Here is a 27927-nt window from a genome sequence, read left to right on the forward strand (position 1 = left end):
TCTTCTCTGATAGGTTATGACATTTGTCACCCATCTCCTGTAACCTTAGGATGTGTGTGAATGTCTTGTTTGCTTAACCAGAGCAGGCAAGTCTTTCATTTCTTTTCTTTTGAACCCCTTTAAGGAACACTGATACTGACCCCTGGATCACAAAGTACATTCCACCAGAGATGGCCCCTGACTGAACCAAAGTGAATCCATGGAGAGAATAGTACAGTCCGTGACAGGAATGGCACCTGAGAGGACACAACAGGTGACAGGAATGGCACCTGAGAGGACACAACAGCGAGCCATACACAGGTTAGAGCCTGAACAGAAGATGCAATGGTTACAGAGTGAAGAGCGAGAGAAATGGTACACAGTGAGGTAGTCAGGGCAGGGAAAGGAGAGAGAAGGAAAGGCAAGTCGAGGAAGAAGGGGGCAGACCATGGAGAGGCGCAGGCTGAGTCTCACGTCTGCGGCTGGCTCTTTGATCCCTGGGTTAGGTCCTTCCCACGCATGTCCTCAGGGCCCATGTGACAGATATAGAGTGGCTCCTACATTTTCTAACCCCCAAACCCTTCATCATACAAAGAGGGAGAGCCAGCATATGGGGGCCTGAAACTTGTTACATTTTGTGGGCCTTCTTTTTAAAATTACTTTATTTTGGCAAATTTTACAAAGATATGCATTGTCCATGTGAACACACTTCCAAATGAGAGGCCCGAAGCTTGAATTCATGAACATCACTGCAAGCCCACTTCTGAGCACACACCATCATGCAGGCCAGACTGCGACCGGACTGTCAGGAAGCCCACAGGAGGAAGGGTGATTGTAGCTGAGGAACATTCTATGATTTTTATCACTTTCATATATATTAGAGAACCATTTTAAAGACCATTGGATGGAAATGCTTCCCACCACCTTGACCCATTACTGTTTAGCATTTTTAGCCTACTAGCACTTATCTCATTTAAACTATTTAAATCAAATCCATTTATTTAGCAATACTAGGGATGGGCCCTAGGGCCTTGAGCATACTACCACTGAGCTATATGACCTACCCATAAATCAACTTATTTTAAGTAAAGCTTTCCCTGGAATTTCTTTTTCTTTCTTCTTCTTCTTTTTTATTTTTTAAATTTGCCCATGCCCAAACCCCCTGCAGTGGGACCCCAAGGCTCACCTCCCAGGTCTGTGACAGTCGGCTGACAGAAGCAGTGTTGAGGCCCATCACAATGGCAAAGAAAGAATTCAGGTTTCTCTGGGCTTTGCAGCTATGGAATAAAGGAAAGCAGAGAGCATGTTGAGGAAACATTCTTTCAATGGGTGATGGCAAAAGATAAAGCTGGAGAGACTCTTTCAGGCCAGAGTTCAGTCTCCCTGCCCTTCACTGCCCAGGAGAGGAGTGGGAGCCCTCAGCTGTTCCTAAAGCAAAAGAAATGAGCCCAGTGCTTCCGCTGCTCTTTTGGGAAAAGGTCTATGCTCTTGACACCTCCTGACATTTCACAAGATTCCCCCCTCCTTTAAAATCTATTTTGTATGCATTTACAACTTCAACAGAAAATCTTTTTTTTTTTTTTTTTTTTTTTTTTTTGCGGTGCTGGGGATTGAACTCAGTCAGGGTCTTAGTGCTTGTGAGGTGAGCACTCTACCAACTGAGCTATCTCCCCAGCCCCAACAGAACAATCTTTAATTCATTTTTCTCTCTCTATGCCATACCCTCATCTCTTGAATTGGTGTGCTGTGCTTAGGTTATGACAGTCAAAAGTGCTTCTCACCTCATGAGCTGTATTCTCCTCACCCCACTCTACTTAGGCACATTTTCTATGATACTAACAAAATGACTACTATATTATGTATGTATTTAAAATAGAGCATATATCCTGGGGTTCTGTCTCACTTTCTCATTAAAAAATAAAGAAATAAAATGAAAGCTAAGATCACATTGAGACCCAGGCACTCCATGAGGTTATCCGTTCGGCGTAACATCAATCACTAGAGACCAACCTGGTCAATATTCCACTAATTTTCAAAGTCTGGAGAGAGGATTTGGATCTCAAGGCCAGTAAGAGCAACCTGTGAATTCCAGACACTTCTTTATCTGGAGAGCATTTGAACACCACTTCTCTGAAGCAAGGCTTTAAGAATAACAAACTGTTCTGCCATGATAATTAAATATCAATATGTTTAGCAGTGAGCTGGGCATGTGGCAGGTACCTAGTAATATTAGTTTAGCTTTCTTCAGATGCTGTCTCTTCCATCACATGTCCAGCAGCGTCTCAAAGGGAATTTGGGGACAGGGTCCACAACTCTGCTTTTCCAGGTAAATACCATGTTATATTATGTACTATAGGTATGTTGCTATCATCATCAAGGGCTACATAATATTTCATCAAGAACATATTCCATGATTCATTTATTCTGCTAGCGTTGGCCTTTAAGTTATTTTTAGTTCCTGACAACTTTTACTGTATTTATGATTTTTTCAGTCACTATATGATGGGGCAAAAAACTATGAAGTCTTTAAAGGTTCTTGATATACACCACAAACCATGGTCCCCCAAAGCCATAAATTTCCAGAGGCACAAAGAGTAAATAAGAATGTGTAGTTAGTAACCAGGGAAATGGTTTGGGCTGTTAAAGTAACTTGGAGAAGAGGCAGAGGCTGCTGCCTTGTGAATTAGACACTGTCCCAGCCCTGCTGCACCCAGGTTCCAAGACAGGGAGGAGGTTCTACCCTCACAAGCAGTGGAACCGGGAAGGCACTGCTGCCTCCACACCCAGTGTCAAAGATAGCTGGGATGGCACACGTCATCAGGCACCTCACTCTGGAGCCTCCGCTGGTAGGGCTTGTCCCTCTGAGTCCTGTCAGCTTTAGGCTGTCAGCTGTCCCTGAGAGGTGTGAGGCACTGGCCCTCATTTCAGACCACCCCTTTACCTGCATCCTTGTCAGCTTTCCCCTGGGTGGATCTGGCTTGGGACATTCCATTAATATGAGAATGGTTGCTGCCTTAGGCCTCAGTAACGTGCCTCCACCTCTCCTTGGCCATTAATTCACTCACTGCACTCCTTCTGCCTCCTCACACCCCTCAAAGCTCACACCAACCAGAACAGACAAGAACTAGCTCCACCTCCTAATCTGATGTTTTGAAATACCTGGCCCCCTGGGCTGAGGCTCTCTTCAGAAGGAATGTTCCAGCCCTCTGTCAGAAGCACCTTGCTGGGGGGTCTCTCTCACTCCAGGCCCTCCCACCTGATGGAGGCCCCAGTGGTTATATCATCCCTTCTGGGCAGTAGGCTCTTAACACTAGAGTATGTTCCCATTTTTTATATTCTGCCCATATCTGATTGCCCTGCATACAGCAAGCCTTTTACACAGCATTTCCTGAAGTTGAAAACAAGAACTTTTGGGGAAATAGTTTTATTATTTTTATGATAAAAAGTTTATTATTCCTGTTTTTTGGTCAGCATCATTTATCATATAAAATTTTAAATATAATTCACATCTTTTTATCTGTTAGCTCCCCACAAATAATTTTCCTGGTCCATAAAGCTTTTCCTTTATAGGCAAACATTGAAAAACAAAACAAAACAAAACAAACAAAAAAAAAACACATGCTGACACCTGAATCTGTTTAAAAAATAGAATTGAACTAATGTAAATACAATTTATGCTGAAGACAAATTGATACAGTGCAAACATCAGCTACCATTCCAGTCAGGAATCCTGTTACCACTGGGGTCATTCATTCCCGAAAAGAACAGACTGACACTAAACATTCCAGCCCAGCAAACACTCCTTTGTCTTTGGGAGGAAATAAAATCCACTCAATCCACAGAGGTGGGGGATGGGGATGCTGAGAAGGGAAACATGAATATGTAAATAGGATGCCTTAGGCAGGGAAAACACTTCATGATTGTGGAAATTACTGTTTTCCCTTGGTTGTTCCTACTAGTGTGATTATAAGGAATTTAACTTTACGTTTCTGTTGGCATTCCATCCCATGGGCCAGGATAGAGACCACTACCATAAATAATTCAGGAGCATGGAGCTATATGGAGAAGATATGAATATATTTCTTTTCCCTGAGGATAGACAGAATCTTATTCTAGGAATGAAGCTGGGGGTGTCATTTTACTCCTTGGAACATTGATGTCCTATTTCTCCATGTAACTGCCATTTCTAAGAAAGCTTTTTACCTAAAAGAGACTCACCTTCAGGAATTCCAATCTATTTTAGAATATACAGGTTGAATTAAAAAAAAAAAAAAGAAAGGAAGAAAGAAAGAAAAGCATTTGGCAAAAAGCAGTCCAAGATTCAACCTATTATTTTCTCTTTTATCCCAGTCACAGCAGACCTGGGTCGGCGCTTCCATGATCTCTTGCCTTGGGAAACACAACCTCCTTCTTTGGGGTCTCTTCACCTACAGCATACCAGGCCAGCCTATCTGAAGGGCAATTCTGATCAGATAGGTCTCCTGCTCTCAGGCTTTCAAAGGATTCTTTCTGCCTCCTTAATTCAGCTGAAAGGCAGGATCCTTCGGGGTTTGCTCACGTTTTCCTCTGCAGATAAATCTCTAACAGCTTCTTTACGAACACCTCTCGATATTCCCCACAGACTCTGCCTCTGTCTGCAGTGAGTGCTCTAGGAGAGTGCTCTTTAGATCTTTACCTATGGAACTCCACCCAGAATGCAAGCATGTCCTCAAATGCTACTTTCTTCACCATTGTTTCCTGATTTGTTCCACACCTTGGGATATGAGCTTTCCCCTCCCTAAAGTCCCTTATAGAATCAGACCTTACCCCACGGCATTCTCCAACTCTATTCTGCACAGCATCTAGTTGAGCTACAGGAGGATCCCCAGCTGACTGCAAGCTCCTTGAAGGCAGGATCGGGCAGACTCAGTCTGATTTCCCATGCTACCTTGTACAGATCTGTACCTAAGACTGATAAGTTCCTTGACTATGCTGCCTTGACGTGCACAGTCGCCCTCCAAATCTATGGGTTCAACATTTGTGGATTCAACCAGTTGCAGTTCATGTACTACGTGGTTAGGCCCATGATGGTTGTGTTTGCATTGAACATGTATAGGCTTTTTTTTCTTGTCATGATTTCCTAAACAGTTCAGGATAACAGTTATTTACAGAGTATTCATAATGCATTAGGTATTATAATCTAGAGAGGATTTAAAGTGTATGGGAGGATGCGTGTAGGCTCTAGGCAAACACTATGTCATTTTATATAAGGGATCTGGGCATCCTTTGATTTTGGTATCCTGAGCAGAAGCCTAGAACCAATCCCCTGAGGACACAAAGAGACAACTGTACTTGACAATTGTGTGATATAAAAACTACTTTGGAAGACAAAGAGAAATAAAGTGGGAAGCCTAGGAGGCAAAAGTAACTGGGGAAGATTTTGATCTGGGCAGCCTGCTTCTATTGGGGAGCTGTCCAAAGAACAGTCTTAAGGGAGGATACCAATCTTGTACTTGAAGAGACAAGTTATTGAAATTTCATTCAACTAACATTTACTGAGTCACAGCTGTGCACCACATTTTATGGCAGTCACTATCACTGATTAGAAACAGTTCTTGTCTTAACAGAGTCCAGTGAAAGAATGAAAAGGGTAAAACGTATGCATGTGCCCAGGGGAGTTAGTGCACCCAGCATCTATTTTTATTATTTTAATTTATTTACTGTTTTCCTTTTTTTTTTTTAATTTTGGACTCTGCATCTAAAAGTCATCTGGAGGAAGTAATGTTTGACCAAGGTCTTGAAGAACAGCAGCAACTTGCTGGATGGAAGTGGCCATTCTTGGCAGAGCCAATAACATGCATCCAGACTTGGAGGTTACTGTGCATGAGAGACATATTCAGAGTGGCTGCAACACAGGGTGCACCTAGTGGGTGAGGTTCAGGGGGAAGGTAGGGACAGCTGGTCAAGGGCCTCTAACAAGAGTTTGTAGAAGTTCATACTCTATGCATCAAAAAAGCAATGGCAGGATCCCAGAATGCACCTGATTTTCAAAACGTCTCACGTCACCTTCCTCCATTTGCTGAACCACATTGCAGGGTTGTGTTCTGTTATTAGTTCTGAGCATGGAACACAGCACTTCAGTCTGTTATTTTTGATATTTACTTTAAGATATAAACACTTCAAATGCAAAGACATAAGTACTCAAAAAAATTTGGTCACTTATCCTGATATTATGCTTTATCTCCCAACTCTTATCATCATCACAAAAGGAAAAAATAAAACAAAAAAATTAAAAAAACCCCAAACCACAGTAATTTCTCAAGGAGATGAGGAAAATATTACTTTTCACCACCAGAAACTTACTGAGCTGCGATTTTGATGAATTTTTTCACCAGCTGCACTCGCTTGCCCAGCTGGCTGCAGAGCAGAATCTCTGTGGCCACCCAGAGCTGGACTTCATTGCATCTCTGGAGAAGGAGGCTGAGGTTCACAGTGTGCTCCCCACTTCCCTGTCTGCTGAATGTGAAGTAGATAAGCTCTTGCTGAAAGAAAATGTACCCACGCCAGGGTTTATTTTTTAGTACAACAACAAGTGGACAGAAAATATAGTTCATTTTTAAGAGTTGCTTCAGGTATCCACACCCATATCATTCACATATTAACAGAAAATATAGCACATAATAGTATATTAAATTCAAAGTGATTGATCTTTGGTTTTAGAGATGCCTCATTCAATAATGCTCACCTAGAATCCTTGCACAAAAATAAATTTTTCAGACTGTAAGGAAGATAACTTAAAATGATAAAAATCAAAATATTCTAAAGTTATAATCACAGATCAAATGGAACCCCCAAACTTCTTATGTAGAAAACTCAAGTGAAAACATGAGCACTACTAGTGTTTGTTAAGGTACACATCAGACTTTAAATCAGTCATCAAATTTTAATGTGTTAGGACCACCTGGAGGACTTCTAAGCTAAGACTGTCACAGCCCATCCCTGATTTCTGACTTAGCAGGACTCTTGAGAGGCTGAAAATGCACAACTCTATCTAGTTTCCTAGTGGTTCTGAAGGTGCTGGTCTGGGTACCTGCTCTTTGAGAACCACTGATAATGAGGTATTGTCAAAATGTAAACAGAAAGAAAATCGAGATTAAGAGCAAGTCCTAAAGCAGGACCAGTAACTATTTATATTGCCTGTACAAAAAGCAACAGAAGAGATTTGTTTTTAAATGACAGTGTGTGCACATTTGACAGAAGTAATCCACACTCTCCCCTACATAAGCAGCAACACTTCCCACCCCACCAACATTGCTAAAGAGTCATTTAGCCTGACTGAGTTCACTACTTGTTCAAATTCAGATCGTAATGTTGAAATTTTTAAATGAGAAAATGTAAAGAAATACCCAGACAATCCAAAAGAAAAATGAAACTTAACGGTTCTTAAATAGGGTGTGAGGTTCTCCTTCAAAAGGAAAGGCCATTTTGGAATGAAAAATGTCATTATGTGACAAAACAAATCCAACATATGGTCACACAGGGCTGTAACATTTTTCATGTCCTGATTCCTATGAGCCTTTCCAGCAGTCAAATTTACTCATTAATTGTCTTTAGCATTTTGCTCCTAATCGATTATTCAAAAATGTTATACTCTATCCACCAGAGAGATGGTAATGGACATAAAAGTTTGGAAAATATCAAAAATTTGCAAACAAGTATTTGAAGTCTTAGAGCACAGTCTAAATTTATGGAATGTTTTTAAGTAAAAGGATGGATGTGCACATCCTTTACATATGTATGTGTGCATATAAAAATATGATTTTTATATAATTACTGTAAACTTCATGAAAAAAATGAAAAAGTCAAAATCAAATATAAAATCATTCTTCGATACCATTAGAGCATCATATATGTATGTATATATACATGCACACATAAATCATATACTCATTATTAATGTATATACAAATATAAAAATACACCATATTTTTAATACTTTACACAAGCATATAATTGCACTAGAAGCAAATAAAGCATAATTACATAATCTGATTTCCCTAGGGCGGTCGAACTTACAATATATTTTAAGTCCCCAAATATCTTTTGGATCATGCTATGCTAGTATAACTCTACCACTGTATACCAAAAAAAAAAAAAAAAATCTCTTCAGAAAGAATTCACAGTTAAAATAGCATTAGCGTTTTGATCTTTTCACTCCGTACTTACCTCGTGGATTGAATTGAACAGACTCCAATCAAAATTCATTAATTCCAGAGCAAGATCCCAGGTGTTCATTCCCAAAATCCTCATCGACCTTTGCTGTGATTCCTCATTTTCTGCAAACGGGTTCTAAACCAACAGACAAGCAAAACAGGAGCCTCAATAAGTCCCACATGTTTTACAGTGAATGGCTGCCTATAGAACGGCACCAGAAGCCCAGATTAGAAAGGTAATCTTTTCTGGGTACGCTTAATATTTTTTTCCCTGGTCTGTTCACCTTCAGTGAGTTATAGCCAATTTAGGAAATGGTCTTGAAACCAGTAGAATGTGATCAATGATACTTCACCTAGTTAGCTTCCTCCTCCCCCTCCCCCTCCCCCTCCAGTCTGCACACACCCACCCACAAATCTGATTATAAAACACTGCCCCGGCAGACAGCATAATGAAAGCAAAAGCCCTGAAATCACTTTGGCTTCTGGTAAGAATTAATGTGCCGGGAGAGTTAGTATAAAAACAAACAAAAGAAATGTCATAGTGCACTTCAATAAAGATAGACATGGCTTTTACAGGAAATACGTTTAACAAGCCTCATCCCAGCTACACATTTACAAGTTTTATTAAAAAGCCCGTGGAAAGTGAAAAAAATTCAACATGAAATAAAAAAAAATAAAAGCTATTTCATTTTTATCCCATGGTAATTCATTATTTTAAATATTAGCTGCTTTCTCTACAAAAATGGGGACTAATCACTATGAGGCTGGTGACAGAACTTAAAAATCTGGCCTGAAATAATTAAATGCCAATGCAACTTTAAATCTATCATCACTATTAAAGCTATTAAAAAATAATCTGGCACTTTTCCAAAATATTTGACACTTTTTAATTAAAATAGGAATTCTTCCACCATTCGAGGGGTTGGACTTGAATAGCTAATGACTTAAAGAGAAAGGGACTTTGCAAAAATAAGTGACATAGCAGAAAGAAGGGATGGTTTCAGATGCCATATAATAAGACCTACTTCTAATTTGAAAAATAAATGATTTGCATTTTAGAAGTTTTACATGTATGAAAAGGTTTCCTAATTAAAAACATTTTAAAAAAAGCAACTCATAACAAGACCTTCATAGAGATTTCCCTCTGAAGAGCGCTGATCCTCTTCAGAGCAGGTCAGGTATAAATTGCCTCTGTATCCCCAGTGCTGGACACGCCAAGGAGCTCAGAAAGTGCTGACTATATGAATGCGCTTGCAGGTATGGAGGTGCTGGGGTAGGGGACAAGGTTTCTCAGGGGTTCTAGGATGGGACCAGGCGGACTTCACCACAGATTGTCAAAGGGAAGCAACACTAATAGCAGCTGAATAATTTGGAGTTGTAAGGGTGTGTTCACTTGGCTTTTTGTCTAACTTTTCCCTAAATGTGCCCCTTACCCTGGGACTGACCCCCTAGTTGGTTATTCAGGGTTGTCCACTCCCTTGTCTAGGGAACATTTTATATTTCTTTATCCTACACCTACACGGCTCTAATTCCCAATTTCTAAAAGATTCTCTAAAAATGAAATCAAAGTGCTAGTGGGTTCCAAAATTTTCACATGGGTTATTCTTGTGTTTCCTGTGTTATTCTTCCCTTATGATGTTCTATTTTAACTGAAATTCTTTGCTGACGAAACATTTAAATCTATGATTCCCAAGGGGAAGTGTGAAGTGGTGCCCAAAGTTGGTGGGGAAGACAATCGAGGGCAGGATAGAATCTGGCTCCTCTGAGAACATATTCCACTGTACCCACTTATTCCATGGAGACATAGCACCGGCATGCCTCAGACTGAACAGTAGGAGCTTCGAGCTCTGGGGAGCTGCATAGAGGGCTGTGTGGCTGAGAGTGGGAGACAATTCAATTGCAGGTCCCTTCACTACAAGGAGCCCCACAGTGGCTACATGTTAGATCACGGGGAAGGGTTTAATCTATCTCAATATTTACGAAAAATACTGTGCAGAGCTGGGCTTGGTGGCTTATGCCTGTAATCCTAGTAACTCTGGAGGCAGAGGCAGGAGGCTCACAAGTTTGAGTCCAGACTCAACAATTTAGCAAGACCCTTAGCAACTTAATGAGAACCCGTCTCAAATGAGGAAAAAGAAAAGAAATGAAAGGTCTAGGGATATAACTCATGGTAGAGTGCCTCTGGGTTCAAGGCTCAGTTAAAAAAAAAAAGTGTTCAGTACTCAGTTGGTCATGTTTCACATGGGACCTGTGACCTGCTAAAGGTCAGAACAGTAAAGGTCCAAGTAAAGCAAATGCTTCCCACTCTTTTTCTTCCTCATCATCTATAAGTGAAAGGAATGGGCAGGAGCTTTAGACTCGAACATAATGGGATTTAAAATCCTAGTACTCTGCCACTGGGGCATGGTGGTACATGCCTATAATTCTAGCTACTTGGGAGCCAGAGGCAAGAGGATTGCAAGCTCAAGGCTGGCCTTCTTAACAAGAACCAGTCTCAAAATAAAATGAAGGCAAAGAAAAAAATCCTAGTACTCTCCCTAATGTGGTTTAGGAAGCTAGAATGAGTATCTCAGCCTTTCTGAACCTTACAGGGTTATTGGGTGTGTTAAATGAGATCCTATATGTAAAGTACTCAGTATACACCTATCGGGTAATAAATATAAAAATTGACAGGAACATTATTATGTTAGTTTGATATCCTGCAAATAATTTTACAAAAAAAATGTATTAAAACAATTTTGGTTAACTCATGTGGTATAGATTTCTCAATTAGGTATGCAAAAGGAGCCAGCCAGAAAGATGGGCCCCAGAGATGACTCCATGAAAGGAGAAGAGGCCTTGACTCTAGAAGCTGTGATCTCATCGTTAGAGTCTGCTCTTTCTAGATAATGGATCTAGCCTGGTTCTGCCTTTCAAGAAGCAACCCAGAGACTGAAATCTTGAGGTACAACAACAGCAAAAAAAGATGCACTTAGGCATAAATGTTCTTAAAATTCAAATTGAAAATAACAGAAAGGGTGTGTTCTACATTTCTTCAAACTCCTGTTCTTCAGTGGTGTCTGAAGTCCATCATTATGACCCCATCCTACACGGGGAGAGCTGATAATCCACCCTTTCTTCAGGGAAATGGAGCACTCTCAGAGTGTACCAAGTGCACTGAACCAAAGCATTCAGTCTGTTTCCCCCCTAAATTCAACCAGGGAACGTTTCTCAGCTTGATCTCCACATATCCACCCAAAAAAGAATAAGCTGAATTGAAATTCCATCGGAGAAGCAGTCACTTGCTTCCAATCCCTTATTTCAGGAGGATCAGAAAGCAGCAAGAGAAGGTCAGAGCTACCAAAGTGGGCCTCTCCTTGATCTGCAGAAGCAGTATGCTCTGGCAGCTGGTGGGGAGGAAACAGAATATATATATATATATACATAATTTTTCCATTACAAAGCATGTGGAAATATGCCTTGAGTCTGACATTTAGATTTTAAGTACAGAGCTACAGGTCCTTACCAAAGTGTCAGCCAGATCTTTCCGGTAGACACAGATCCGACCAGATGCCTCAAGGGATTTGGAGATAGCCAAGTCATTTGGCTGAAGTTCGTGTTTTTCTGTATTTTAAGAAAAAAGTAATTAGAAGCACAAGCAGGCCTACACAACACATGTAAAAAGAGTTAAACTTGCCCATGAAAAATATTCAAAAGTATAGTAATAACTAGGATTTAAAGTAAATTAGTTCAGTTCCACACACTACAAAATGACACCAGAGGTAACATGGATATCACTGCTCAGTTCAGCGTAGGCCTTAATCAGCTTGAATGCTATGGAGTAGAACTCTCCTGAAGTTCTTCCTTATAATATTTAGTCATTCTTTAGAACACAGGACAACTCAAGGAACAAAGTAAAATTTACTCATCATCCTGACTTTCCAAAATAATTATGCTCATTTACATATTTGCAGTTATTATACACATGCATTTATAATCATTCCCACACATATAGGTTTGTAATTGGGTCCATTTAAGGCTTTATATTCTGATTTTATTATAAGCACTTACCCACTTATCAAAATTATTTATATATGTCATGTTTAATTGGTTATGCAACAGCCCATTATGCCATCATTTTATCTTTCCTCTACTGTTGAACATTTAATGGTTTCCTTTTTATTTTTTGGGGAGTCATATAAATTAAATGACATGATACATGGTAAGTACTAGCACAGGGTCTGGCATATAATAGGCACTTGATGAATGGGTTCTATTAGCATAGTGGCCATAATAGATATTGCTGAAGTCAACATCCTTGAGCATAAATCCCAGTCTGCTTATAGATGATTTCTTAAGGTAGATTCCCAGTACTGAAATTATGGGGTCAAAGGGAAGGAATATTTTTAAAGTTATTGACACAAACTGCCAAATTATTTTTCAATTCTTTTGTTTAGAAAAACAGTATATTTTCCTAAAGATAATTTTAAAACTTGCACACTGACCAACACTGATTATTACTTTTTGGTAAGTTTCCTATTTCGCTAAAACCAAAAGTATGATTTTCAGTTTATTTTGTGTTTCTTAACTGCTAGTGAGGTTGAATATTTTCACATATTCCTTTTCCATTTTATTTCCTTCTTTGCAAACTATTCCTATCCTTTGACATTTTTTTTCTACCCCATAGTTGGAGCCCTCTGATAACACCATAGCTTTCTTCATAGAAAATTACCCTCTTCCAAACTACAGAACGCATACAGGAATAGCCTAGAATAATACTTAAGTGTATTCCAGTGTGACACAACCAACTTCTCCTAAGACAGCACTAGGTATCCTGCTTGACTGGGAAGTGCAATATCCCACATGCCTGTTCCTAGATAATCAGCTCAAATGCCAAATTCTGTTTTGAACATTTTTGCTTAATACAGAGCACAAAATGTTAATATAATATATTCTTAATGGTTCAGCATTATAAAGACCAATAGTAGTATAATAATGTCATGCTGTTGATGTAGGTAGTAAATGGTCCCACACAGCTGGGTTCTGAAAAACTTTCAAGTCTTTTGCTATACTGTAAAAGATCAAAACTGAACTGTAACCTCTGAATAAGTGAGTAGGTTACTGTTAGCACACACATATATATACACCCATAGTCTGGGTACAAAACAGCTAGATACCTACTAAAGAATAGTACTTTTTTAAAAAAAGAATAGTACTTTTTCTTTTAGAAAAATCTACAAACCTCCAACATTTCAAAACTTTTTTTCTTGATAAGACAAAAACAGATCTCATTGTCATTTCATCTGGAAGTAGCATTAAAACATTATTTGTGAAAAATTATGCAAAAAGAGCAATAAATACGTTAAACTTTTTTTTTTCTATTTAAAACATTATTGTTGCCAGGCTGGGTGGCATGTACACCTGTAAACCCAGCAACTCAGGAGGCTGAGGGCAAGAGGATCGCGAATTCAAGGCCAGCTTGGGAAACTCAGTGTGACCTTGTCTTAAAATTATAAATATAAAGGGCTGAGGGTATAGGACAGTGGTAGAGCACTCCTGGGTTCAATTCCCAGTACTGTAAGAAACAAAGCACTCCCCCCAAATCAAAAAAACAATAACAAAAACATGATTGTTTGGGAAGGTAATAAGATGCAGGCAGAAAGGTACTTTCTGGGTGGAGGTGGATTACTGGAGATTGAACCCAAGGAGATCTACCACTGAACTAAACCCCTAGCCCTAATTTTTTTAAATTTCTATTTTGAGAAAGAATCTTGCTAAATTGCCCAGGCTGACCTCAAGTTTGTAATCCTCCTGCCTCAGCCTCCCAGGTTGCTAGGATTATAGGCATGAGCCACTGTGCCTGGCCAGAAAGGTTTTTTACATATTTAAAAACAAACAAACAAACAAACAAAAACCCTAACAGATGGGAAATGGTGGCACATTTTCAAATCTGTGGGATAATTCCAGAGATAAGCTGACATTTCTACTGATGATTAGCAATGGACCCCATTAGAACTCATTGCACATCCTGATGAATCTAATTTAATAGAGTATGAAAATGATACTTCACGGCCATCAAATAGATATTGGGTAGTAAAAGAGCCACTCATTAGTTGCCAGATTCTGCAGGCTTGAAGTCAGCCCAGGGCCACTGGCAAATGTATTGCAAGGTTTACGGAAGCTCCTTCCTTCTCTAGCACCTTTGGTCATAACAGGGACCTAAAGATCACTTCCTGCAGTGGCTGCATCTTGAGCAGCAAACATTGGTTTTGATAAAGCTCAATACTGTTTAAAATCATTTAAGATTTTTGGTCACTTTAAAATTAAATACAATATACATTTATCATACTTATCTAAACCATATTATTAAAAATTCAACCACTTCTGCTGGGTGCAGTGGTATATGCCTATCATCCCACTAACTCAGGAGGCTGAGGTAGGAGGATTACAAGTTCAAGGCCAGCATCAGCAACTTAGCAAGACCCTGTCTCAAAACAGAAAATAAAAAGGACTGGGGATGTGGCTTAGTTGGAAAGTGCCCTTGGGTTCAATATCCAGTACCAAAAAATAAAATAAAATAAAATAACCACTCCTTGATTAAAATACATTGTATCTACATGGTTTGCTTGTTTTCCCCACTAGATAATTTTTTTTTTTTTTTTTTTTTTTGCAGGGACAGGTGCTGGGAATTGAAACCAGAGCCTCACATATGTGAAGCATGTGCTCTACCACTGAGCTACCTTCTAGTCCTTGATCATGCTTTGATAGGCTGTACAATGAGAGTTCTGGAGAGGGGAGACTCTCTTTCATTAGGTCTAAAGAGAAATGCCATGTATGAGGTGTAATGGACTAGTGTGTAGGACCATTTGACCTGCCTGTAAGCCTCAAAGCAATAGGAGCCAAATCTGTTACATGATGCTTTAACTAGTGTCATGTCACGTATATTCTCGGGTTCACCTCTTCCTATACAACAAAGGAAAACAGGAATGTGGTCTATCTGCTCCCCTCCCCCACCTGCCCATCTCTGGTTGATGAATTCACAGAGTACTCCCATTTTTCAACTTCTGATGCTCAGTCACTTTCTTTGTATTTTTCCCAGGGTTAATGAGATATTAAATAAAGATAGTAAGCCAAAAAGGAGGCCAACGACACTGAGATCTGACAGACCCCCATGAAAACGATGGGGTCTGTTCAGGCCAAGTAGATCAATAATGTCAGCTTGTAATCTGTGTGATCTTATTCAAAACAGACAATAAACCATTCTCTGTGGATAAATAAAGTCCACCAGAAGGCGAAGCTGTAACTAGGCCTTCGCTCCCCAGGTTCACCTAAGGTACATTGCTCTGTGAGCTCTGGCTTATTGTGCAGTTTCCTTTCTTCTGACAGGAGTCTTTATGTATTAAACTGCCAACCAGCAATAAGACTATTTCAAGGCTATCTTTTTTTTTTTTTTTCATCCCTCAAAAAATTTCATCCTTTAGCAATTTCTCAAGTTAATTTAAATATGAAAATGGAAGAGTTATCTAGAGTACAAAATATGAAAAGCTTTATAATGCATTTCAAAACACTGGTGTGCCTCACTATTCAGTTCTGGGGAGGAAATTCAGCATCTAATGCTACCCCACTGTTGTCATGGAAACACCTCTGGTAGGCAGCTTCTCATTGTTACTGTGGTCATCCAGCTGCGGGCCCAGAAGAGAGGAGCTGAGCGTTTATCCTACAAAAATGTCAACTCTCTCCTTTTGGAGGAAAGCCAGTGAAAGATTAATATGCGAGTACAGAAAATAATTTACCCCCAGAGAACGTGATAGCCACCAGAGCCAGATCCTCTTCTGCATGCTGGATCTTTTCTGCCACCACTTTGAGGATCTCTTGTGCTGTGCTGGAAACTTTTGCCTTCACACTGACATAGGAGTGCTCCGTTATGTACACGTGGCAGAAAACTGCACAAGTCAAAACAAATTGTGAACTCACTTTGTTGTTCTCTTCATTTTAAAGCATATGCAGTCAGATGTATGCATGTGTATAAGCATAGGAGTGCCCCAGATTATATACCTGTAAGTAAATGCCTGCAAACAAAGCTTTGATGTTATAAAGTTGGTAAACAGGCATAAATAGTAGTTAGGCTTCCCAAACTATCTTAGAAATGTGTGCTCCTGGCATGGAGGTAGAGACTGTCTGACTAGAATACAGCGGAATCTGTGCTAAACAGGACTGTACTTTTGAATCCCTTCATTGAGAATGGCTGAGATCTTCCAAAGCAGCATATTAAAACATCTAACTCATAATTTTTTATTTTACACTCCATTTCAGAACAGTCTCAGTGGATCAATCAAAAACAGCACATTTGCTATTAGAATTCTCATAAGCTTATCTAGAAATCTGTCATGTGTCTTGGTTTTTGTGTTCCGCTTTCTCTGTCATTAAGAATCACCCTCTTGCCCCCATATCAAAGTAGTGATGAGTTTAGTTCCAAATTGAGGTCACATTTCTCACCTTTATAATTTCCTCTTTTATTGTCTGTGGTGCTAATAATTATTACTAGGACATTATCGCCATCAGGGTAAAGGCTCCTGGAAAATTCTTTTTTGTTATGATTTAATAGCAGAAACTTTTATTAGCAATGCACATCATTAACACACTGCTTCTTAAATCAGCTGCTCTGACTGTATAAAACACTAGCTGCTTTAGAATAAACAGAAAGATAATAATATAATTGGATATTCTGCTCTTCTATAAATAAAGAATGGAGCTCTTAAGAGAAATTTTATATGCAATTTAAATGGCACCACAAAAATTAACCAAGACCTGCTTTCATAGAAATGCAAACAAAGCAAAAGTCTAACCATGAGTTGACATGTGTAGAACCTTAAAGCAAACACATTACTAGAAAGCACTTGACAGATTTTGCTTGGTTTGGTTGGGTGTGCCACTAAAAAATAGCTTCTAATAAACAGTTGTTTTATATTTTGTCAGTAGGCTTGTGAGGGGAAAAAAAGGCTTCCCTTCTTTAATAGAAAAAAGCAATTTTTGAGAAAGGCAAATATCCAGTTTACAAACCACTAAATGGAGTATTAGTTTACACTTTGCTTTATAAATAAATGAACAGAAAGAGGCTGGGAGCCTTAAAATACTTGGACTTTTTGAAGCTCAGCTTGGAAAGCTACACAATTAAATTAGAAGGTAAATGGTTGAGGGAGTTCAGAAATTAACACATCATGAGGTAAGATAATTTTGTTTGCTCTCACTTGGGGCAGCTGATGATGTCAGACAACAGACCCATCTACCTACAGCATTACACACAAACACCACAGAACAGAAGAGGCATACTTGTGACATTTTGTTTTTAAAATATTCAAGAAACTGAACACATATTAAAAGTCTCTACTTCAAATTTCAGCACTTGAAGAAATATGAGTCAAAAGAGAGCCTCAAAGTCATACTAGTGTGAACACTTTAATTCATTGTTTCCTGGCATTGGACTCAATCTTTCTCCCAACAGGAGGAAACCACTGCCACCATTTTGTTATCAAATCTTCAGCAGAATCAGCCTTTTTGGTTTCTGGGTTCTAACGGAATGAACCTTGTAGTCATGAGCCCCCATTGGCTAATGAGCACTGGCTGGGGACACACTAGGAGCAAGGTGCTGCCTGACGCTGCTTTGCTTTGAAGGAATTTCCACCATACACCCTTCCTTTCATTGCTCTCCAAGATTTTCTTCCCTAAATTTCAGGGACTGCCTCAGCCAAAACCCTGCACACTGGCATTGGTGGCCTTCCCAGTTAGTCCTGGGCAATGAACAGAGCCAGGGAGAAGATTTCGGGAGGAAAAGACTGAGTTTCCAGTGTATTGTGCCACTCTGCCCAAGAAAGCAAGGAGGTTCTTTGCACATTCTTCTTTCCTCGATTCTCAAATTTAAAAAAATATCCTCGGTCCATTGAACAGTCCTACAATCTAAGAAAACTACTGCTTAAAGGAAGAAAAGGGAAATCATCCCATCTGATGCTAACAGGCTTGTCAGAGGGGTATGAGGGCCAGAGAGATGGTTAAGGGTAAGCTGAAGTGTTCAGGAAGGAGAGCGATGGTGACTAACTGCAGTTGTATCCGCCCCAAACCCTCACTGAAAATCCGACTCACTTTCCTCTGCTTCAGTCACAGTTCCTCTATGCTGGAGCCAGTTCTCCTTAAGACTGAATTGGTGGAAAAGGGCCTTATTCTGTGAAGAGGGAGAAAGAGAACAATGAATGAATGTATTCCTGCCCTTTGGAAAACCACAGCTGTTTACAACATGTTCCAAAAGCGCTAGCCAATTTTTTTTTTTTTTTTTTTTTTTTAATATGAAATCCACCCATCCAATCTTAAAGAAATACTACACTCGGAGTTGCCTCAATTGACACACGAGAAGGTGGAGATTCTGAGATAGGATGGGCTGTGGCCAAGGCCAGGAGCAGTCAAAAAGCCCCTGTAATTACTCCTTGAATCAGCTAGAGAATACTCCCACATTTTCCACCTCTTGCTACTACAAACATCCAAAGAAACTTCTCCCCAGAAAGACAATTGCTTTTCCTATCTCAACACTAACCCAAAGTTACAGCTATCACAGTCTGAGCTTTGGCTTTTATATTTTTCACAAAAGCAGCTTGGAGATGGTTTCCTACTTCTCTTGTAGCACAATGACTGTCTTAAAGGTAACAGGTACATTACAGTCTCCACCTTCTAAAAAACTTGCCCCTGAGGTCTTATTTTGTATGTCCCCCTCATCAAGTTAAATAGGAACATATATATTGTTGCCATTAACTCCTTTTCTGTCCTGCTGAGAATGTAAACCTTTTCCTTATAAGATTTCCTAACTCCTGGGTGTTTTGGGCATGAATATTTTAAAATTTAAATTTTTGTCAGTCTGGGGACAGCAGAGAAGCTCTGAGTCTCCAAACGTATCACAAAACATTTAAAATGTCATAAAGTCAAAGGCTCATGGCTAAAATCAGATCCGTACCAGCACAGGGAAACCACAGCAAAGCAGAAAAGGGTGAGAAGCTGCAGCCCTGGGCCTCCCTGCCTTGCCCAGCTATGCCTGAGCAGTATTCATTTTAATTATGAAGAAAATCAAGTGGTGTCGTGGTTGCTCACACTTACAACTCCAACAACTCAGGAGGCTGAGGCAGGAGGATTGCAAGTTCAAGACCAGCCTCTGCAACTTGATAAGACTATCTCAAAATAAAAATTAAAAAAAGGATTGGTGATATAGTTCAGTGGTAAAGCAGCCCTGGGTTCAATCCCCAGTTCCACCACCACCATCAACTGAAAAATAAATAAAAATAAATAAAAAAAAGAGAGAGAAATGCCAAGTGAGGCAAGGCAAGGTCTCCAAACCAGATCTCCCCATTTCCAATACTGAAGGGTCTACCTACCTTCCTTTGTGGTGAATATTCATCTACAGTGCTGAAAAGAAAAAGATTAGAAGTCAATCTTTGTCCTGAATCCAGAATAATGCAGTTATTATCACAGAAGACTGATTTTTCAGGCACTGGCCAGAAGATTTTCCTCTTTAAAAAAGATAAAACACAGTTGGGCACGGTGATGCACACCTGTAATCCCAGCAGCTCAGGAGGCTGAGACAGGAGGATCTTGAGTTTAAAGCCAGCCTCAGCAACGGCAAGGCTAAGCAACTCAGTGAGACCCGTCTCTAAATAAAATACAAAATACAGTTGGGGATGTGGCTCAGTGACCAAGTGCTCCTGAGTTCAATCTCCAGTACTCCAAAATAAAATAAAATAAAATAAAAATATAAAACACAGTATTTATTAACTTACTGTGTTCGACACTCTTGACATTGGTTTTGAATTTCAAACAAACCAGGAAGGAAAGAAGCTAGCTATTCCACAGACACACCATGTTTTCTACCCACAGAATGTAAAGCTAAGAATTAAGGGAGAGACTGGATTCATTTGGTCCACTGAAACTAAATCCTCGGGTGGGTGTGGTGGTGCATGCCTGCAATTCCAGAGACTCAGAGGCTGAGGCAGGAGGATCACAAGCTCAAGACCAGCCTCAGCAATTTACTGAGGTCCTAAACACTTTAGTGAGAATCTGTCTCCATGTAGTGTAGTGGTAGAGTTCCTCTGGGTTTAATCCCCAGTACCATGAAGAAGAAGAAAAAAGATTAAACTTCATTGATGTATTTATCATATTTAAATGTATTGAACCATAAATTATAGTTTCCCAAGTACACAGGTCTGCCTTATGGCATAGAGCAACTCTCTCATGAGAGATTATTTTGACTTGAAGTTGTCCCTCCTCTTCTGTTTCATTTACTAGTTTATATATTCATACTAATCTTGTGCTATGGATATTTAATATAATGGAGACTGAGATAAAAGAAGACCATCATGGTTCACAACATTCATTTCTAACACACTGTCCTAACTTGCACCTGATTTTTAAATTTCTAACTGTGTAATTTTGATGATTGAGGACTAAAGCTTACACACGGTTTGCTTATACGATTAATTTATGTAGACATTTCATTTGAAAGGGGACCTCCTTTATTAAAATTAAGTCAGGCCTTACATCTTAATTAATAATCAGAAAGGCCTGACTAACATTTTCTATGAGAAGTGTGCTTATGATGGCTGATTGACAACATATGTGCTTCATGTTTACCACATATTATACTAGTACACTGTTGATCAGAGAACAGCTCTTTCTTTCTAATGAATTCTGCAGCCATATATGAAAACTGAATAATGACTTGATGTTTTCATTTATCAAAATTAATAAGGAAAGTTAGGGTAAAATCTTGGGAAAGTCAGGTGTTGCCATTAACATAAATGAAAGATATTTAAAGGACGCTTGCACACGCCAAGAGTCACTAGGTAAATGACTTTCTCCAATCTTTCTAAATTGATAAAGAAACTTCATGGAACCTACAAAACTGAGCTTTTAAAATATCCCATGACTCACTACTGGAGCTTGTTTATGAAACTTTTTTCCTATTCTATAGAGATAGCTATGAGTCCCCGACAAACTAAAACTGCAGACTTTTAAAATAAAAAATTATTAAATAACTCTTTTCAGGCAGGTTGCTGTGGCCCAGTTCTGTTTTGTTTTGTTTTGTTTTTTCCTCTTTCGGGTACTAGGAATTGAATTCAGAGGTGCTATACCATTGAACTACATCCCAGACCTATCTATCTATCTATCTATCTATCTATTTATTTATTTATTTATAATATACATTTTTTAGTTGTTGATGAACCTTCATTTTATTTTATTTATTTACATGTGGTGCTGAGAATAGAACCCAGTACCCCATACATGCCAGGCAAATGCTCTACCACTGAGCTACAACCTCAGCCCCTTATTTTTTATTTTGGAGGGGCTCCCTAAGTTGCCAAGGTTGGCCTTCAACTCTCAGTCTTCCTTTCTCAGCCTCCTGAGTCATTGGGATTACAGGTCTGCACCTCCATGCCCAGTAGTAAATAAGCGTAATTTAGTGTTATTTCATTTTGAGGTATAAAAATGAAATACTCAATTTATTACTAGAAAAGCTAAGAAATTAAAATGAAACCAAGTGTCAAATGTTCAAAACCAACTTTATGTAAAGGACACCCCAAATTCTTTTACACGTGCTGTGTTCATTAACTGCCAGAAGGAAAACTACTTACTGACGACGATGCATTCCAAGTATTTTTTGAAATTCTTTCAATTCCTTTTCAAGTATTGGATATTCGTAGACGTCATCTAGAACATTCCTGTATATGGTCTGGGGGGAAAAGACAAATGGCAGCTGAAATGGTTTTTTGTAAGGATCAAGACTCAGGGCTGACTGACGCAGCTCAGAGTGTGTTTGAAAAGCGCAAGTCCCTGGGTTCCATCCCCAGTAAAGCCAAAAAAAAAAAGAAGAAGAAGAAAGAAAAGAGTCAAGCAATGAGTACCCTGCCCAAAGTGGAATCCAGGACAATGCAGGGGTTTAATTCTAACTGCTCAATCAGCTGCTTTTAGGGGTTATGTGTAGGGAATACTAGAAAAAGAGACCCCTAGTTTGTCACCAGAGATTTCCATGCCTATTCTACATTTTAAAAAGTATTGTGTCCATCTACAACTACAAAATATTATTTAAAAAAGTAAGGTACACATAATCATTTGGGAGGAAAATGTACCAGTGAAACTAATAAGTTGTTTTGAAAATAATATAAGTGTAGATAAAGAGATCAGGTTTTCACTGGATATCTAAATGACACCTAAATGTTAAATTCAAAGTCATTTCCTTCATGAAATGCTGACTTGGTTTAGTTGCTTGCCTCTTCGAACATAGAACTCTTCCCAGCTAGAACTCTATTCTACCATGTTAATCTGTACACCTAATATGGTTTTGGAGTCTAAAGGAATCCAACTGTCTACTGATCAGCTCCAGAGAATTGTCTTTGCTGAAAAGACATTGCAGCCCAAATTGGATAAATCAGTTTATCCAATTCAAAATATAAATCTAAATATATTTTAAAAATTATTACTGCTTAAAATTCTTAAAATATGCCATGTCATGAAAAAGTTATACACTTATCAATAAAATTTTAAAATGATAATGTTTTGTCCAAGTATTATATACAGATATAGAACTTGTTAGTTCAAACTTACAATAAATCTCAACATAATAAATGGGATCAAGTTTTGAAGTATATTTTAGTTCACCTTCTTTATTTCATTTGCAAAGTTCTCATGACTTACATATTACCTTATATATAATACATATATTATCTTAAATTAGTGAATATAAACTTTGTCTTCTCTATTTTTCATAATAAAATTTTAACAATCAAATTTTTACTTATGCAGGAAAAGTCAAGCCTTAGAAATCAAAATTAATTTATATTTTCTCTGAATCACAACTTGACTATCAAAAAAAAGGTGAATGGGGTTGGGGTTGTGGCTCAGTGGTGAAGTGCTTGCCTAGCATGCGTGAGGCACTGGGTTGGATCCTCAGCACCACATACAAAACTAAATAAAATAATTATTAAAAAATTCCATTTAAAAAGAAGTTGAATGACTACTACCCACAAATAAGACTTTTGAGATGTATAACTGAAAATAAAATCTGTCATTTGGCATCAAAGAGTATCTGGGGGTGTTAGATTACCTTTAAAAACATTTTTGAATGTTCATCTTCATGGAGCCAGTCTTTGTAGAGAGCAATCCACTGGGAAACAAGATGCAAGACTTTACGTTTCCGACATGGAACATCTGAGTTTTCCTCTTTGCCTTGATACTTTTTAGCAGAATAGGTGCAAACGGTTAAGAAAGAATATTATGTTTTTGAAATAAAAAAAAACATAAAGAGATTCATTTATTTGTGTCTTTGCAAAATAGGTTAAAGCACATTTCCCCAAGAATCTGCAAGTACCTAAAAATTCAGGAGGAGAAAGGAAAAGCAAAAGGTGTGCACTGAAAAGAGCAAAAGCCAACCCAAGGATGTGTCCTGGGCGGGAGGCCCTGGCATGGAGGACTAAACCATTATACTGGCAGCTGCTGACATAGTCCCAGAAGCAGCATGAGATTACTATCCATTCAGAGATACCAGATGGCTGTTGATTTCAAGGGTGGCTTCTAGAGAAGACCTCTACATAGGTGAATACTATTTTAATAAAAGTTGAATCAGAATTAGGACAGATATTCTTTAATCCTCATAAACTTGCATTTTGTAATAACAATTACCCCTAAAGTAGTTTCAAATGAACATAGATTTCTGAAGCACAATTTGTGGTATGATTCAAACGTCTAATCCTAGGAATTTAGTTGAAAAAAGAATTAGATAAGTGCATAAACACATAGGTAAAAGGACAGCTAATTTTCATTTTCATTAAAAGAAAATTTAAAAATAATATAGGAAAGAACCTGAATGCTTCATCACTGGACAACAGTTAACTAGGTTACTATAATACCCATTCAATGGAATATCCTGCAGCCATAAAAACGATGGTCTGGTAGTTTACATGAGACATGGAAAAGTTACAATGTGCTGTTGAGCAGAAAAGCCATAAGAAAAGGATATGTTGGGGTGATCCATTTCTGTTAATAATGCTTACATAAATAATTTCATCATTTGGAAGGATATATGCAGAATAGTTAACAGTGGCTTCTAAGTGTCAAGAGATTTCAGAGTGCATGAATTATTTTACTTACTACCATTTCCTATTTGTATATAATGACCATGTGTTAATTGTTAAAATGATATACAAATAACAGCAGCTAGGCATGGTGATATGGGCCTATAATCCAAGAGACTCGGGAGGCAGAGGCACCAGGATTTTAAGATTGAGATCAACCTCCGCAATTTAGTGAGACCATGTCTCAAAATAAAAATAAAAAGGGCTGGGGACATAGCTCAGTGGTAAAGCACCCTTGGGTTCAATCTCCACTACAGGAAAGAGGGTGGAACAGAGGGAGGGAGGAGGAAAACAAACCAAAGGCAAAGTGTTTAAATGATTAGGAATGAGACAGCAGCTTGGAATTTTCTAAACTAATCTATTCTTTTTGCCTCCAAAACCATCATTTCTGAACATTGTGAACACACCAAAAAGTTAACTAGGTTTAGGAAACACTGTGATACCAAACACAAGTAACCTTGGGGTTGCCAATAGGATTATATATTTTTTAATGCTGATAAATAATTCTAAAATAGAAGGCTGAGGATGAAGCCCATTGGTAGAATGCAAAAGGCCCTCAGTTTGTTTCCCATCATTTTAAAAAGAACACAGACATTCTAACCAGGCTTTGCAAATATTTTTAAACATAAATCAGTCCTTGTCTCCCTATTCTACAAGAATCGTGGGGTCATCTTTAATGTCCGCCAGTGAAACAGAATCAGTGAAGCACATGAAAATCTGTTTTAGTTCTTCTCTGAAAGCCAAAATGTAAAGATTTGTCCTGCAGCATTTCTATTTATACAAATATTCTTTTCTTCTTTTCCTGTGAAAATAACATCTTAACTAATATAAAGAAAAAATAAGCTGGACAATGAAATATAACAACAACTTCTTATTTTCTTTAGGTCAGCACATATAATCAAAGATATGAGCTTTTAATTCAAATTGCATATATGTATTCTACAATTACAGACCAGCAGAATAAAGCAGTTTTAGGGGCTGTATCTATTTGTAGAAATTAACATTTATTTGTTTCACTTTGTTCTTTCCTCTCTGAAAGATACATATTTTTAAAATATCTACTGATTAAATTTGCATTTGTGTTATTGACTTTTCCTACATTAAGGTACACAAATTCTTTCATCTCTTGTCCATGCTAAATTATACTGATTTATAAATTCAGCTGGGGTGGGGGGACAGTGTGAAGGCACTGAGTGAGAGTTACAACTTCTGTGTAATGCATGAATATTAACTGGCCCAGAGCTATAGCTTAATGTGCTTTATGATGATAAAAGCTGAAAGCTACTAATCCTATTACAATAAAAATACTCATATAAAATATTCAAACCCACACAAATGGCTCTAATCTATAAATAATGTTTAAGAATCACAGGGAAAAAAATACCCCTCCCCAAATCTGCACTGCTCTTTAGAAATTGGTAGTAGTGGAATATAAAAGATATATTCACTAAGATGCACACAAATATCTCACATTAATAAGGATGCCATGTTTTTGTTTTCTTTTTTTGAGATTTCAAAGATGGCCATGTGTGTACAAATACAGAAATAATCATCTAGAAAGACTGGATTAAAATGTTTTAGATTTCATGGATCTTGATAATCCACAAAAAGTTTACTAAGAATTTGAACTAAATTTTCTTAGTCAAAGACTCAAAACATCTTTATAGCCAAGGAAACTTTCAGAGAATGCTTAGTAATATCCTCCAAGAAATGAAATTATCAAATGGTAATAAAAATAGTAGGATCATATTTAAAGGTAATAGTTTGAAGGTATCTAATTCACTATACACATATAATTCATATTACTTAATAGGTAGTAATGTTTTAGAAACAGGTTAGTATTAAAATGTAGATGAAATTAGTTCACAAATTTTTTTTTCCAAATATGTCTGAAGGAGAAATTTAAAACTTCATAATTATTGCTACATTTATTAGCAAAGCTCCATTTGGAAACTATGAAAGAAGTCCATACATATTGAAACTTTGCAAATTGAAAACTATGTTTCAAGATCAGAAATTTTGAATTATGAAACAAATCTAAAAATTGTCAAAATTCCTATACCTTCGCTTGGTCGGAAGATACAGCAAAGCACTCTAAAAATGATCACCATTTCTAACTTGTATATATTTTTAGGATGATATTACTTTTATTATTATGTACTCTGGGGAGTTTTAAAGTGTTCTTTAAGGCAAGAAAATGCTGTGAAGTTGGGAGACATGTAATAATTACTTAACAGGAAAAAACATTAAGTGGCCATTATCATTAGGTCTTAATAAAACTTTGGCAAGTACAAAAAGCATACTATTTTCCTGATTTTTTTTTTTTTTTTAAACAGGCTGGAATAGAATCTCCGCTTTGATTTAATGAAAATGTAAAGGTTTTTATTAAATGCTTAAAGTCTTTAATTAATTTAATTATAAGAATAAAAGTATTAATTAAATCTAAATTGATTTATTAAAAACTTAAATGCTCTGGAAGCAGCTTCTTTAAGCATTTTTGAAGCAAGAAGCCCATCTGGAGACTTTGGAGAAGTTGTGTGGCTTCGTCCTATGGCCTTCTGATGCTTCCATGTGGCATCCCTACTAGTTAGTGGGTAAAATTATAAGGCTATTAGCTGCTTAATCACATCCATCATTCTAAGACAGCACGCAGTGACAAAGCTCTGAGAGGGTGGCAGTTGATTCCAGGGGCAAGTTTAGACCTCCTTGTATGAGAATGATCTGTGTACCCAGGGATACTTGCCCAGGAACACAACATCACACATGTGCATTTGTTTTCTGCACAAGTGGTCTGACTCTGACAGACCAATTCTCCTCTAAGGCCACTTCCTGTGTGATACTGGCCTGTCCACTCAACCTCTTGACTCTGAGGCCCATTTTATCTCCAGATTTCTAAACAATCATGAGAAGCAGATGTAAAGCAAACATAACATAAGCAGTATCATTTACCCAGACCGTAGAATGTGAAAACAGCAGCTCTGCATTTCCATCTGCCCCTGTCTATTCTGTCTCATTCCATCTTTTACCTTGGACATCATGACATTAATATTTAACATGTCCGCACTCTACCGTGGGGGTGAGTAAATTAAGAAAGGCAGTTAATTCCTAATGTGGGACATCTGTCTGAGAGGAGCCCACGCAGCATCCTGAAGTTAATGAAGGATATTGCCTTAAGAGCGCCTGGCACAAGTCATCAGTTGTCATGAAGACGGTGTACGTGAGAAGGAAGTCATCGAGGAGGGTCTCTGCAAAAAAACAAATGCGAGGTAAGCAAACTGGTAACCAGGAGGGCAGCTGCGATCCAGCCTCTAATAGTGCATGAGGCAGAAACCTGGTCAATGATGGCGGCGGTGGGAAGGGTGGGAGTAGAATTTTAGCCACAAAACACATTATGTATTAAAGTTAGGAATTGAAAAATTCTTTACATAGAAAGCCTCAAGCAATGGGATATGTTTTCTTGCAAGGCTATCTAAACATACAACTCTCATCTTCCCCCTCCCCAAAACATGAGTTATATTTGTAGGTAAAGGTATTTGGAAAAAACAATGCACAAATAATGTGTTAAAAAATAAATTTTGTAAGACTTCCCAGTATATATACTCCAGTCCTACAGGGAA

General features: G+C 38.2%; 1 protein-coding gene across 3 annotated transcripts in view; it reads right to left on the reverse strand.

Annotated features, from left to right (window-relative positions):
* The window catches only part of Rapgef5 (Rap guanine nucleotide exchange factor 5), a 230673-nt gene that overhangs the window by 19322 nt on the left and 183424 nt on the right, over window positions 1-27927 (reverse strand). For all 3 annotated transcript variants that reach the window (XM_047562082.1, XM_047562081.1, XM_047562083.1), the window contains 10 exons: window positions 27477-27555; window positions 23284-23428; window positions 21815-21912; window positions 19562-19592; window positions 18288-18366; window positions 15944-16093; window positions 11677-11774; window positions 8185-8307; window positions 6322-6500; window positions 1166-1256 (listed from right to left, as the gene is read on the reverse strand). In XM_047562082.1, the coding sequence (XP_047418038.1) occupies window positions 1166-1256; window positions 6322-6500; window positions 8185-8307; window positions 11677-11774; window positions 15944-16093; window positions 18288-18366; window positions 19562-19592; window positions 21815-21912; window positions 23284-23428; window positions 27477-27555 (1073 nt within the window). The remainder of the gene's footprint in view (window positions 1-1165; window positions 1257-6321; window positions 6501-8184; window positions 8308-11676; window positions 11775-15943; window positions 16094-18287; window positions 18367-19561; window positions 19593-21814; window positions 21913-23283; window positions 23429-27476; window positions 27556-27927) is intronic.

The sequence above is a fragment of the Sciurus carolinensis genome, chromosome 8 (assembly GCF_902686445.1).
Source record: "Sciurus carolinensis chromosome 8, mSciCar1.2, whole genome shotgun sequence".
Taxonomy (NCBI): domain Eukaryota; kingdom Metazoa; phylum Chordata; class Mammalia; order Rodentia; family Sciuridae; genus Sciurus; species Sciurus carolinensis.